Genomic DNA, 14,984 nt, shown 5'->3' on the forward strand with positions numbered 1-14,984 from the left:
TGTAACACAAAAAGGAAAAGTGACTCAAATTACTGCATATTTCTCATTAGAAACCATAAAAGTCAGAAGGATGTGTAACAGTATTTTTTATGTTTTTACTTCGCAATAAAATAAATTATACAACTTAAATAAAATCCCAAAACTAAGCAGTTCATCAAAATATTTCAGCCTACAGCCTACAGAAACTGCTACCATTTAAAACTGTACAGCATTATCATCTCAGTGTGTAGTGGCACACATGCAAATAGAATAGACCACATGACAACGGATTTACAACTTAGAAACTCAAATCTGTTCAACATTCTAAACATACAGTGTAGATGACAGGAAAGCTCTCATGCAATGTTTATTTCACAAACATGACCTTGAAAGAATCAATAAGGTAGTATCTCAGTCATTTACATTAAAACAGAAAAATTGGCTTAAGATAGTAAATCTTTCTGTAAAACTAGCATATCTTCTACCCAGATTGAGGTTTTAATTCAGTAATGTTCTTAAAACATTCACTAAGCCATGCTGTAAACAGATATGCTGTCATCTGGGCTTTGTTGTTCTATTTCTAGAACACCGGAAAGGTAGATTTAGCATAATCTGTGAGGGTTCTAAGATTTTCTGAATGGTAAATGAGCATTGGCTTCAACTTAAAGTTACCAGCTGCATTAGCTCCTAACAAGAGGGTGAGCCTGTCCTTTGAAGTTTTGAAGCCAGTCATTGACTTGTCCTCTCTAGCTATGAAAGTCCTAGATGGCATCTTCTTCCAACAGAAGGCTGTTTCATGTATATTAAAAATCCATTGCTTAGTGTAGCCATCTTCATCACTGATCTTAGCTAGATCTTCTGGATAACTTGCTGCAGCTTCTATGTCAGCACTTGTTGCTCCACCTGGCACTTCTATGTTATGGAGATGGCATTCATTCATTCATTCATTCATTTATTGAGACAGAGTTTCACTCTTGTTGCCCAGGCTGGAGTGCAATGGCGTGATCTTGACTCACTGCAACCTCTGCCTCCCAGGTTCACAAGATTCTCCTGCCTCAGCCACCCAAGTAGCTGGGATTACAGGCACCCACCACCATGCTCAACTAATTTTTTTTTTTTTTGAATTTTTAATAGAGATGGGGTTTCACCAACCATATGGGGTTGGCCAGGCTGGTCTCAAACTCCTGACCACAGGTGGTCCATCTGCCTTGGCCTCCCAAAGTGCTGGGATTACCATCATGAGCCTCCATATCTGGCCCTGGAGATGGGTCTTTTAACTTCATGAACCAACCTTTGCTAGTTTCAAACTTTGCTTCTGCAGCTTCTTCACCTCTCTCAGTCTTCACAGAATTGAAAAGTTAGGGCTTTGCTTTGGGATTAGTCTTTGGCTTCAGGGAAGCTTTCTCCACATCAACAAGAAGGCTATTTCACTTCCTTATCATGTGTGTTCACTGGAGTAGCACTTTTTTTTTTTTTTTGGAGACAAAGTTTCACTCTGTTGCCCAGGCTGGAGTACAGTGGTGCGATCTTGGCTCATTGCAGCCTCCACCTCCCAGGTTCAAGCGATTCTCTCCCTCAGCTTCCCAAGTAGTTGGGATTACAGGTGCCTGCCACCACACCCAGCTAATTTTTTTATGTGTATTTTTAGTAGAGATGGGGTTTCACCATCTTGGCCAGGCTGGTCTTGAACTCCTGACCTCATGATGCACCCCCCTCGGCCTCTCAAAGTGCTGGGATCACAGGCGTGAACCACAGCACCTGGCCTGGAGGAGCACTTTTAATGTCCTTCAAGAGCTTTTCCTTTGCATTCACAACTTGAGTAGCTGGTGCAAGAGGCTGAGCTTTTGGCCCGCCTGGGCTTTCAACAGTCCTTCCTCACTAAACTGAATCATTTCTAGCTTTTAAGGTGAGAGGCTTATGACTTTTCTTTACACTTGAATATTTACAGGCTGTTGCAGGGTTATTAATTGGCCTAATTCAATGTTATTGTGTCTCTGGATAGGGAAGGCTGAGGAGAGGGAGAGAAATTAGGGAGTAGCCAGTGGAACAGTTAGAACACACAACATTTATCAGTAAAGTTCACTGTTTTAAATAGGCACAGTTCATGGTGCCCCAAAACAATTACAATAGTAATATCAAACATCACTGATCACCATAACAGATACAATAATAATGAAAAAGCTTGAAATACTGCAAGAATTACCTAAATGTGACACAAAGACATGAAGTAAGCCCATGTTGTTGGAAAAATGGCACTGATAGACTTGCTCAACACAGAGTTGACACAAACCTTCAGTTTATAAAAAATGCAACATCTGCCGAGTGCTGTACAGTAAAGCACAATAAAATGAGGTGTGCTTGTATATATATACAGTCGTGCACTGCAAAACAGTGTTCTGGCCAACAACAGAGAGCACATATATGACAGTGGTCTAATAAGAGTATAATGGAGCTGCTGGGTGCAGTGGCTCACACCTGTAATCTCAGCACTTTGGGAGGCCGAGGCAGGTGGATCATGAGATCAGGAGTTTAAGACCACCCTGGCCAACATGGTGAAACCCCATCTCTACTAAAAATAAAAAAATTAGCCAGGTGTGGTGGTATGCACCTGCAGTCCCAGCTACTCAGGAGGCTGAGGCGGAGACTGAACCTGGGAGGGAGAGGTTGCAGTGAGCCAAGACCATGCCATTGCACTCCAGCCTGGGTGACAGACTGAGACTCCATCTCAAAAACTTAAAAAAAAGAGTATAATGAAGCTAAAAAATTCCCCATTATTCAGGTAGCATAACTGTCTACATAGAAAATCCCAAGAATTCTACCAAAGAAAAAAAAATTCCCAGAACCAGAGAGTAAGTTCAGCAAAGTCTCAGGATACAGGATTACAGGATCAACATTTTAAAATCTGCTGTATTTCCTGATACTGGCAATGAACACATGGATGTGAAGATTAAGAATATGAAACCACTTACAATCACTCAAATCACCCCAAAGTGAAATATCTGAACATTCTACACCTACATCTATTTCTGCATCTAACAAGATAGGCATAGGGCTTCCATGCTGAAAGAAGGTCATAAATTAAAATACTTAACGTAGTTAAGATGTCAATTCTATCCAAACTGATCTCTAGATTGAACACAATTCCAATAAAAATTCCCACCAGAATTTTTTGTAGACTCCATTAACAGCCAAACAATTAGAATAGCCAGCCAAAGCTGGCTATAAAAGAATAAAGGATCCACATTACCTAATTTTAAGACTTCCTATAAAGTTACAGTATTCAAGACAGCACAGTACTGACAAAGGGATAATCAGTGGTCCTACAGAACAGAATCGATAATCTAGAAACAGACCCACATATATGTCCAACTAATTACTGACAAAGATACAAAGGCAAGTCAATGGTGAAAGAATGGCCTTTTCAACAACTGATGTGAGAACAATTAGACATTTAGATGCACACAATGAATCCTGACCTAAACATCACACCTTACACAAACAATTAACTCAAATCAGATGTTAGAACTAGAAAACTTCTAATATAAAACACAGAAGAAAATCTTCATAACCTGTGCTTAAGCAGAGTTTATAGATGTGATGCTAAAGCATGATCTATAAAAGAAAAAAATTGAGAAATTAAACTTTATTGAAATTAATAACTCAAGAATGAATGGGAAACTAAAAAAATGAAAAAGCAAGCTATAGACCAGGATAAATATTTGCAAATCATATATCCCTCCAAGGGCTTATATCTAGAATATATAAAGAACTCTTAAAGCTTAACAGTAAGAAAACAAATCACTCAATTAAAAATGAACATAAAGACTTCGGCAGACATTTAACCAAAGAAGATAAATGAACAGCAAATAAGCACATGAAAAGATGTTAACATCATTAGCCGCTAAAGAAATACAAAATCAAAACATAATGAAATGCTACTACATACCCATTAGAATGGCTTAACAAACAAAACTTGACAATACCAAGTACTGGCAAGGATGTGGAACATCTGGAACTCTTTACACATTGCAGATAAGAATGCAAAATGGTGCAGCTACTCTGGAAAACAGTTTGGCAATTTCTACAAAGTTAAATATCCAATTATCATAAGACCCATTCCCAGCTTACCTTAAAGAAATGAAAACTTCTATTCACACAAAAACCTACCACTAATACCTACAGCAGCTCTATTCATCATCATCAAAAGTGGGAAGCAAATGCTTAATGAGAGACTGGATCCACAATGGCACACTAGTCAGTGATAAAAAAGAACAAACTATCAATACATGCAAAAGCATGCATGAATCTCCACAACACTGTGCTACGTGAAAGAAGCCAGTCTCAGAAGGTTCTATACTGCATGACTCCATTTACATGACATTCTGGTAAGGGCAAAACTATCCTGATGGGGAACGCATTAATGGTGGCCAGGGGTTAGGAGAAGGAAGAGTGTGTGACTACAAAGGAGCAGCACAAGAGAATGACGGAATCATAACCATCAAGCTGTACATACACACACACACACAGTTAATTTTACTGCATGGTTTTTTTTTTTAAAGAAGTTGTTGGTTTACAGTGATAAAATTGCCTTTTTTCCCTCTGCTTTTTCAAGAAAACATCTCATCCTTAAGACCCAGACCCAATGCCAGCATTTTGTGAAGTCTTCCCCTCTAACTCGGGAGAGTCGGCAGCCTGGATCATGTTTTCATGGGACTTTGTTCATATCTCTACTCTCATGTCTACTTATCTTCCTCCTCCTACCAGACCAGAAAATTCAAGTTGATTCCAAACTGGATTATGAGCAGGTAAACAAATATATGTTGAGCTTATAGCACATATACTAGACATTCACTAATGTTTATTTTTGTATTGCTAATACGCAAATGACAAAAAATTGGAATATTAGTACTATAATATTTATCACATTCAGTCACTTACCTAACATATGTGAGATTAAATCTAATAGGCAGTTGGAAGTCCAGCTGAATTGTAGCACATTGATGGTATCTGCCAATAGCATCCTTGATTTTTATGTCAATCTACAAATTAAATAATATTTGCTTAGAGAGAGATTTATTTTTCTTTTAAATTTTACTTTTTTGAAGCATATGGTCTACTTACTTTAGGGCCGTAAAATGCTCCATCTCCTGGGTTCATTTTCCATGGTTCTCCAAATTCCATCAAGCTATTCTGCAGTTGCTTTTTTAAAAGAAGAAAAAAGATACAATTACATATTGCATCTTTTTTTGACATACAGCTCACAAAGTTACTGTAACTCTTAATTATCTATGTTAGTTCAACACATATTTATTGAGCATCTTTTACATTCAATAAACTATTGAGGAGAGACTATATAGAAATGATTAGGGTGGTACCAGCTCTCAAGAAAAATCAACATTTCAACTGGGAAGAAAAGAACATTTATAAATTGTTCCAGTGAATTCCAGGTAATCATTAGGTAGGGGATGCTTTGGCCCTACTCCCAACACAACCCTGTGCCCTACAAACCAACCAGCTTCTGCCTCCTGGTGACGGTTCCAAGACCCATTCTCCTTGTAGGTGGGGCCTCCACACAAGAAAAGGCAGGAAAGCCTTGATCTCACTCCCTCTTCCACTCTTGAGTTTGGGTGGGTAAGGCGGCCAAGACGGCAGGCCTCGCCACTTCTTTTTTGCTTTTCCTTCACCTCTGCACATGTCTGGGAGGGTTAGAATTTATAGGGTGTGGGTGCATGGGTCTCCACTTTGTCTTCAGCCTAAGCCACTACATGCTTTCAACTTAGCTTGCAGTGAAGATGTTCCACATTGAAAGTGAGGGTGCAAATGCGTATTAATGAAAGATTTCCCCAAGCCTTCCAGTACTCCCGCGAATCCAGCTTCCCTGAGAAGCACCTGGGCATTCCTAAGTCCTTGGCCAAAGTACTGGAAAAACACCAGCTAAACTCCCGTTATCACCCCCAACATACTGGTGCCCATGAGACGCCAGACTTTTGGGAGTAACATGCCTCATGGGGAAATCAAAGCAGTGGCAGAGTCTTAGGGCCAAAGCTGCCATCATGAAGAAAGCTGATTCCTGGAGTCCTGACAGCCTTTCCCGGGACCTCAGTCAGGATCTGATCTTGAGAGAGACAGAGATTTAATTCCTGGGATCCCAAGAGTGTCCTGCATAGGTCTGAAAGCAGCTTCTTTTCTACTTAGGACCAGAGAAAGCTCCCCCCATGAAGACACTTCCTGGGCCTGGAGGCCTTACTCTCCTGTTCCACTCTGTTTCTGAGAGGAGAAGGAACAGTTACTTGTTTCCAAGACAAATGAGACCCTTCTACAGCAGATATCAAGTGATGGGAAGAATTCTGGGGACTGCAAGGAGCTAAAAAGCCAAGGAAAGGGCAAGTTTTGGAGAAGAGCATAAAACAAGGGTCACTGTTGCTCCCTGGGCCTTGGAGGACATGGAATAGGAGGGCATAGCAGGAGCTGCCACGGCTGAGAGAGCACTGGATTAATGCGAGGTCTGTCTCTTTCAAACCACTTCAGACACTTCTGAAGACAAAATATTTAAATGCGCATCTCAGTGATTTCCAGGCCAGGGGTAGTTATTTGAGACAAGTGTCCCAAAAGTGGAAGCAGGACCATCCCTTAGTGGGACAGTTACACCCCTGGGTTGACCTCAGGCTTGGCTGCTAAACTATTTACCCCCATCAGTTAAAAAAAAAGAGCAAAAAGGCTAGAACTTCCAGTGCATCCTCCCCATGCCAGGCCTACACCTGGTCCATCCCTTTTTAGCTCTCTACACCCCACCAAGTTTCAAATGAATGGAGTAATGATAATGATGCCAACACCTAACATCTACTGGGCACTTACATGTACCTGGCACTATGCCTAACACTCCATGTGAATTACTTCACTGAAGTTCCCCGTACCCTCAGGACATAGGTGTTATCACTACATCACCACCACTACCACTGTCATCATCATCATCATCACCATGTCATGCTTGATCCTGATGCTTAGAGAGCTTCTATAATTTACTCATGGAGATGAAGTACTTTCAGACTTTAAAGTCTAGAGCAAAATGGCTCCAGAGCTGAGTTCTATGTCCTCATTTCCTCTTCCTGCTTCCAGGTGGCTGGCAGGTAAACTGAGTCTGCATCCTTCCCGGGGTAGATAGGCTATCTCATTTGTTCTTCTTCCTCCATGCAGTGGACGTGGAAGAAGAGCTTAGGATGGGCACAGGGCAGTGGGGAGGAGAAGGCCCTATTTAGCGGTGAAGGCTAAACTGCTTCTGTGCAGCCTCTGCTTGGGTTCTGTTTCTATTAATCATGTAAAAAATAATTGTTATACTATTAGTCCAGTGCTTCTCTGATTCCTATTTCTTGTAATGTGTGTTCAGCTCCCATGAGTACAGCAATCCCCCATATCTGTTGTTTCATTTTTCTCAGTTTGTTACCCCAGTCAACTGTGGTCTAAAAATATTAAATGGAAAATTCCAGAAATAACTCATATGTTTTAAGCCATGCACTGCTCTGAGCAGCAGGATAAAGCATCATCCTACTCCAATCTACCTGGGATGGGAATTGTCCTTTTGTCCAGTCTCCACGCTGGATGCACTGCACCCTGCAGTTAGTCACTTAGAAGCTGTCATGCTTATCAAACATGCAGTATCACAGTGCTTATGTTCAAGTAACCCTTATTTTCCTTAACCATGGCCTCAAAGCACAAGAGTTGTGATGCTAGCAATTTGGTATGCCAGAGTGGAGCCACAAAATGCTTCCTTTAAGTGAAAAGGTGAAAGTTATCCATTTAATAAGGAAAAAATAATCCTATGCTGAAGTTGCTAAGAGCTATGGTTAAAAAAAAATCTTCTATCCATTGGGTAAGTTGTGAATTAGTGAAGAAGGAAAAAGCAACTCATGCTAGTTTTGCTGTTGCACCTCACAATGCAAAAATTCCAGCCACACTGCATGAAAAGTGCTTACTTAAGATAAGAAACGGCATTAGATTTGTAAGTTGAAGGCATGAACAGAAACATGTCCTGTTTGCCATCTATTTGATACCATCCAGGGTTTCAGGAATCCACTTGGAATCTTATTCCCCATGGATAAGTGGGGACTATTATATTCCAAGAAGACAGCTAACAGGCAGAGCCGGGTGTCTGGCCGTGACACTATCCTCATTTTTAATAAAAGTGAACACAGGAAACACACTATATCCTTTGTGCTTAATAAGAAAAAAAGAAAGCAACATGATGAGCCCCTTATCTTGGTTTTGTAAAGCTTAGCTGTAACGTCTGTGTGGGGGTGTCTTCAGACAGACACGGGGCAGGGCACAACAGGACGTGACTGTGAAAGGGACCCCAGCACCAAGTATGCACATCTCCGTCTAGATCACGCAGCCCCAGACCCCACAGTAAGACTAAGATGACTCAACAGGCAATGGTTTAAAATAAGCCACACAACCCAAGAGTCACAGCAAATAAGAGGATTTCTTTAAAAGCTTGGGCCAGTTATTAGTGACCAGCACTGAAAGAGTATAAATAAAAGCCAGATATAAACTTTAAGTGTGAAACAAATGTAAGGTATTATTATCACTTTTACAAAGAAAATGGGATAGCCACATTCCACAACCTATAAATTTATCCCATAATTCCCAATTTCAAAATTTCTGTTACAAATTATCGCATCCTCCTGCAAAGGTATTTTCCACATGACTAAAACGAAGAGGAAGCACAAAGTGTGACTCTTACCTTCTCAGCCTCATTCCACATCTCAATCTCTCCTAGGAAGTTTTCAGGCCTTGTTGACAGGTTTAATTGAAAGGAAAAGCCAAATGTTGAGTAAACAGATTGTAAAAACTGCAAACATCCCTTTATTTCTTCTTCAATCTGAAATCAAAGCAAATGAAACATTCAAACAGAACACCAAATTAAATTCATTTATGCTTTTAAAAATAAAACTCTTCATGTCAGATAGAAATAAAGTGTGTTTTTAACGGAGAGCAGTTGATGACCCTGTTTTGGTTGTTCAACCAATCCTGAGTTGAACCTTCATTTGAGTGGTAGGCAGGTGGGGACTGGCAGTGGCTCCAGGCCAGTGCAGGGAATGGAGCAGAAGTGGTGAGGGAACTACACTGTGAAAAGGCTGCAGCATGCAGAGGAGAGCAGCAAGGAGGGGCCACTCAGAGAAAGTGAGACGCAGCTAGAGCAGGGGACAAGCGAGCGCTCGGCATGGAGGTGGCTTAGGAGCTCTGTGAGCAGAGGACACACTGAGTTGAAGTCTCAGCAGAAAGATAAGCAGGCTAAGTCAGGGGGCTGCATATGATGGGATAAAGGGGAGAGGGGCAGTGTGGTAGGTGAGCAGGCTAGAGGCAGGCAGGGGCCAGAAAAAATTAAGTGCTTTCAAAGCCAGGAGAATGTATGGACTTTTAGCCTGAGACCAACGGGGAGGCAATGAAGGGTTTTTGTTTCGTTTAAGCAGAAAACTAACATGACCCAATGTGTTCTTTCACAGTATGAGGAATGAATTTGCAAAATTAGAAGACAGCCCCAACAGGAAGCTGGAGGAGTCATTTAGGAGCAAGATGACAGCGGCTTAAACCAGACAGTAGCAGGTGAAATGCAGGGAATTTGATGGATTTGAGACATCAAGTCTTTCATTCATTAAATGTGATGGCTATTTTGTTTTGTTTTGTTTTTTTGAGACCATGTTGCTCTGTCTCCCAGGCTGGAATGCAGTGGTGCAATCTCAGCTCACTCCAATCTCTGCCTCCTGGGTTCAAGTAATTCTCATGCCTCAGCCTCCCGAGTAGCTGGAACTACAGGTGCTCGCCACCATGCTTGGCTAATTTTTGTATTTTTTTAGTAGAGATGGGGTTTCACCATGTTGGCCAGGCTGGTCTCGAACTCTTGGCCTCAAGTGACCCACCTGCATCAGCCTCCCAAAGTGCTGGGATTATAGGTGTCAGCCACCACACCCAGCCTTGTTTTATTATTATTATTATTATTAAGTTCCTGGGTACATGTGCAGGATGTGCAGGTTTGTTACACAGGTATTCGTGTGCCATGGTGGTTTGCTGCACCTATCAACCCATCACCTAGGTATTTAAGACCAGCATGCGTTAGTTATTTATCCTGACCCTCTCCCTCCCCACACTTTCCTCTGACAGGCCCCCGTGTGTATTGTTCCCCTCCCTGTGTCCATGTGTTCTCATTGTTCAGCTCCCACTTATAAGTGAGAACATACAAATTTGGTTTTCTGTTCCTGTGTAAGTTTGCTGAGGATAATGCCTTGTGATGGCTACTTTCAAGTGTCAACTCGACTGAGCTAGGAGATGCCAGACAGCTAGCTGGCCGCCCTTAAAACATTTATTTCTGGGAATGTCCATGAGGGTATTTCTGGAAGAGATGAGCATCTGAAACAGTGGAATGGATAAAGAAGTTCTACCCTCACCAATGTGAGTGGACCTCATCCAATCTGTTGAGGGCAGGAACAGAACTCAAAAGCAGGAAGGACAAAATCTCTTTTTTTTAACTGTGACCGTTATTTTCTCAGACATTGAGCTCCTAGTTCTCAGGCCCACCAACTCTGTGACTTACACCAGCTCCCTGGACTCTGCTCACCCCACTGAGGCTGCTGGCCTCAGACTGGGAGTTATACCATTAGCGTTCCTAGTTCTCCAGCTTGTAACTGGCATATCATGGGACTTCTCGGTCTCCAAAATCAAGTGAGCCAATTCCTGTAACAAATTTCCTCATGTATCTATATATCCTACTATCTCTATTTCTCTGGAGAATACTTATCTGAAAGTATTATCATATGTTTTGAGATGCTATTATAATTATTGTTTCTTATCTGCAATTTCCAAGGGTTCATTGTTATGAAATGCATATACAATTGATTTTTATATATTGATATTCCATACAATTTTCTAAATTCATCTTACTTCTAATAGCTTTTTGTAGATTCCATCTAATCTCTACATAGATGATCATGTCATTTCGAAGAGTTTTAATTCTTTCCAATCTAGATGGTTTTTCATTTTCTCTTTCTTAACTTACTGCATCAGAAAGAACCTCCAGTACAATGATCAGAGAAGTAATGAGAGAATCCTTACCTAGTTCCTGATCTTAAGGGTAAAGCATTCAGACTTTCACTATTAAGTATGACATTAGCTGCAGGTTTTTCATAGAGGCCTTTTTATCAGGTTAAGAAAGTTCCCTCCATTCCTAGTTTTGAGAGTTTTTATGAGATGTGGATGTAGAATTTTGCCAAATACTTTTTCTTCCATCTACTAAGAAGATCATATGTTGTCTTTTTGTTTGTTTCTTTTTTAGTTTGTGAAAGTGGGAAATTACAATGATTCATATTCTAATGTTAAATTAACTTTTCATTCCTGGGATTCAGATCATTTCATTAAGATCTATTATCCTTCTTTTAAAAACTACTAGATTTGACTTACTAAAATGTTGTTTAAATTTTTTTACTTTATGTTCATGAGAGATGTTGTTCAGTGGCTTTCTTTTAACTTCTTTGTCTCATTTTTCTTTTTTTTTTTTTTTTTTTTTTTTTTGAGACGGAGTTTCGCTCTTGTTACCCAGGCTGGAGTGCAATGGCACGATCTCGGCTCACCGCAACCTCCGCCTCCTGGGTTCAGGCAATTCTCCTGCCTCAGCCTCCTGAGTAGCTGGGATTACAGGCATGCACCACCATGCCCAGCTAATTTTTTGTAGTTTTAGTAGAGGCGGGGTTTCACCATGTTGACCAGGATGGTCTCGATCTCTTGACCTCGTGATCCACCCACCTCGGCCTCCCAAAGTGCTGGGATTACAGGCTTGAGCCACCGTGCCCGGCCCTTTGTCTCATTTTTCTATCAGAGCAATATTAGCTTCATTTGCTTCATGAGGTGGTAAGGATTTCCTCCTCTTCAATTTTCTGGTTGAGTATCTCTAGTATTTCTTCTTTAATGTTTGGTAGAATTCACTAGTAAAGCCGTCTTGGCCTGGAGTTTTCTGTATGGGAAGGTTTTTAGGTATCAATTTGATTTCTGTAGTAGACACAGGGCTATTCAGATTATCTACTTCTTCTTGAGTAAAGTTTAATAGCTTGTGTCTTTCAAGGATTTATCCATGTTATCTAAGCTGTCAAATATATTAGCATAAAGTTATTCAGAAAACTGCCTTATCCTTTTAATAGCTACAGAATCTGTAGTAATGACATCTGTCTCATTCCTGACATTTTTTATTTGTGTCTTCTCTTTTTTCCTCATCAGTCTGACTAAAGATTTATCAATTTTATTGATCTTCTCAGAGAACCAGCTTTAGTTTTATTTATATTCTCTATTTTCTTTTTCTATTTCAATGATTTCTGCTGTTGTTTCTTATTTTCTTTCTTTTGCTCATACTACATTGGGTGTATTTGTTCTTCTTTTTCTATCTTAAGTAAAAGCTAAGTCATTGATTTTTCTTTTCTAATGGAGGTATTCAGTGCTATAAACATCCCTCTAAATACCACTTAAATGGCATCCCACAAATTTTAATGTATGTGTTTTTATTTTCATTTGTTATATAAATTTTTTTTAAATTTCCTTTGGATTTTGTGTTATTGATTTCCATTTTAATTCTATTGTGGTCAGTTAGGTTTAGGGTTAAACATTAGGGTTAAGTTAAAACATTAGGGTTAATTAAAACATTTTTTAAATTAAATCCCTTTTAATTTATTGAGACTTGTTTTATGGCCCAGAATATGGTCTATCCTAGTAAATATTCTCTGTGCAGTTTCAAAGAACAAATATTCTGACCCTTTTGTGGTTCATAAGCATGATGACTGGGTATACACACATGCGTAAGATGTGCGCCCTCATAGCTTGGTACAACATTGGCACATTAGCCATTCAACATAAACCAAAAAAAGAAAAACCAAAGAATGTATATTCTGCTGTTTTTCTATAAACATCAATTACGTCAAATTGTTTCACGGAAACCCTTTGTATGGCAATTTTAACTTGAATTAACACAAAAACTTGAAAAAGTAAATTTTAAGTTCTAGGCAATACTGAAAAACAAAACATCCAGAATTCCAGAATTCCACCAAATCCCTTAAAATACTCTACTTAATGGAATTTAGGTTAATAAAATCATTGAAGGAAGCCAAAGAAAAAGTAATACATTTCATGTCAAAAGATTATTAATCTATTGACCTAATTTAGAGAATCACAGCAGGCTAGAGCTGAATGAGATCTCAGAGACTAGACCAAACATCTGTTTCAGTAACTCTGAAAGAATACAAGATGTGTTCGGGGCATCACACTGAATTTGTGACCACCATGCTTCACTCTGTGTTATTGTTTACCTGCTCCACTGTGCAAAAGATGTGAGCATCATCCTGCTGGAAGCGCCTCACTCTGGTCAAGCCGCTGAGAGTCCCTGACAGTTCATTTCTATGCAGAACTCCAAAATCAGCAAATCTAATAGGCATTTCTCTCCAAGATCGTGGACGATGGGCAAACATTAGACTAGAAAAGATGTAGTAGCATACAGCTTTTACATAGCACAGAAAAGATTAAATAATTATCTGAATATAAAGAAATTACAATTAAGCCTCAAGATCCGTAAATTCCTTATTCTAATTCTTAGATCACCAGGTTAAAAAAAAATTTCTTCCACGAATTAGTGAACCTTGCGTTTACATCACTGCAGCACTCTGGGAAAGAAGCTTGTCTATTATCTCCTTCCAGAAATGCTCTTCCCTGCCCTCAGCCACACAGTGAATCACCATTTACTGCTTGTGATTCATTTCAAAGGATGCTTCTTGAATGAAGCCCTCCTAGACATTTCTCTACACAGAGCTAGGCAGTTTCTCCTCAGGCTCCTAGAACACTTTGAACATGCCACCATTACAGCACTGGTCTTTTTATAACTGCTTGCCTACATGCAAGGCCCTGACCACTCTGCTCATGAGCTCTATGAGGGTATGGATTGTGTCTTAATCACCTCCGAGCTTCCAGCTCCAAGCATACGAAGCACTCAACTAACGCTCCCTATTGAATGAAAGATTTCTCTCCTGCTGAAAGCACTCCTGGCTCCCATATCCCAACCCCTCTAAGCCACAGTGGTCTTGCTTCCTTATTCTGAGGTGTGAAAAGACAAACTTAAATTCTCTACTTTCATTATAGCTGAAGTCTAAGGCCATAATTTTAAAAAATGGCTTTGAAAAAAATGAGTTAAGAAATTAACAGAAGTATTTTACAATGCAAAGCAATAGCGTAGCTTCTACCTTCTGTTTAAAAAGCGATGGTATAGAATGTTTATATACCAGTATTCCTAAAACTAAAGTTACATATATTTTTTACATGACATCATCATAAAGTTAAATTTCCTCTAATCTTCACTTGAAAGGGCAAAGAGCTTTCTTCAGTATTCAGATATTGGTTTTATTACCTTCTATATAAATTTACTTGAAACCACGTATGTTGATAATACAAAAAACTACGATTGTTGGGATTTTTTTGGTAGACAATTATGCCTATTCAGTTTCAACTGTAAAATATGTTTGTCTTTCAAGATTGAATTTGCATACCAACTTTATGATAATTACAGTCTTTCATAGAATCAAAGACAGCATTGATTATTTAATGTACCTTTATGTGCTACTAAGAAAGAAAATAACCTATTAATTGAAGTATGATAAAATGCTACGATGCCACCAACTATAATATGCATTTCAACTTCAGATATTTTGAAGTGTGGAAGAAAAATGGTATCTTGGAATCAATGAAATCCAGAAAGCCATTGATTATAACCTCATTGATCTTGTTACAATCCACCCAAATGGTATGAAAGAACTAAATATTCTGCAAATTGAACATCTGAAGTGCATTACTATTAGGAAGACAAATATTATAAAACTTACAAAATTGACACATAACATTATCCTTTAAAATGCAGTGGTTACCAGCTAACATTCCATACCTGCCAAAGATCAAATATATTTTCAAAAGTAAGTCCATTCTCCAGAATG

General features: G+C 39.5%; 1 protein-coding gene and 1 non-coding gene across 2 annotated transcripts in view; one reads left to right on the forward strand and one right to left on the reverse strand.

Annotated features, from left to right (window-relative positions):
* LOC116545671 (threonine--tRNA ligase 2, cytoplasmic-like) overlaps positions 1-14,984 on the reverse strand; it is a 65,621-nt gene that overhangs the window by 10,470 nt on the left and 40,167 nt on the right. The window contains exons 12-15 of the mRNA XM_032272208.1: positions 13,317-13,479; positions 8,717-8,854; positions 5,101-5,178; positions 4,918-5,018 (exon numbers count right to left, since the gene is read on the reverse strand). Of these exons, the coding sequence (XP_032128099.1) occupies positions 4,918-5,018; positions 5,101-5,178; positions 8,717-8,854; positions 13,317-13,479 (480 nt within the window). The remainder of the gene's footprint in view (positions 1-4,917; positions 5,019-5,100; positions 5,179-8,716; positions 8,855-13,316; positions 13,480-14,984) is intronic.
* On the forward strand, positions 12,764-12,864 carry LOC116545673. Its single transcript, XR_004266403.1, has one exon. It is a non-coding gene; the product is annotated as a small nucleolar RNA U13 (small nucleolar RNA).

The sequence above is a fragment of the Sapajus apella genome, unplaced genomic scaffold, assembly GCF_009761245.1.
Source record: "Sapajus apella isolate SASKATOON/1434 unplaced genomic scaffold, GSC_monkey_1.0 scaffold330, whole genome shotgun sequence".
Classification (NCBI taxonomy): Eukaryota; Metazoa; Chordata; class Mammalia; order Primates; family Cebidae; genus Sapajus; species Sapajus apella.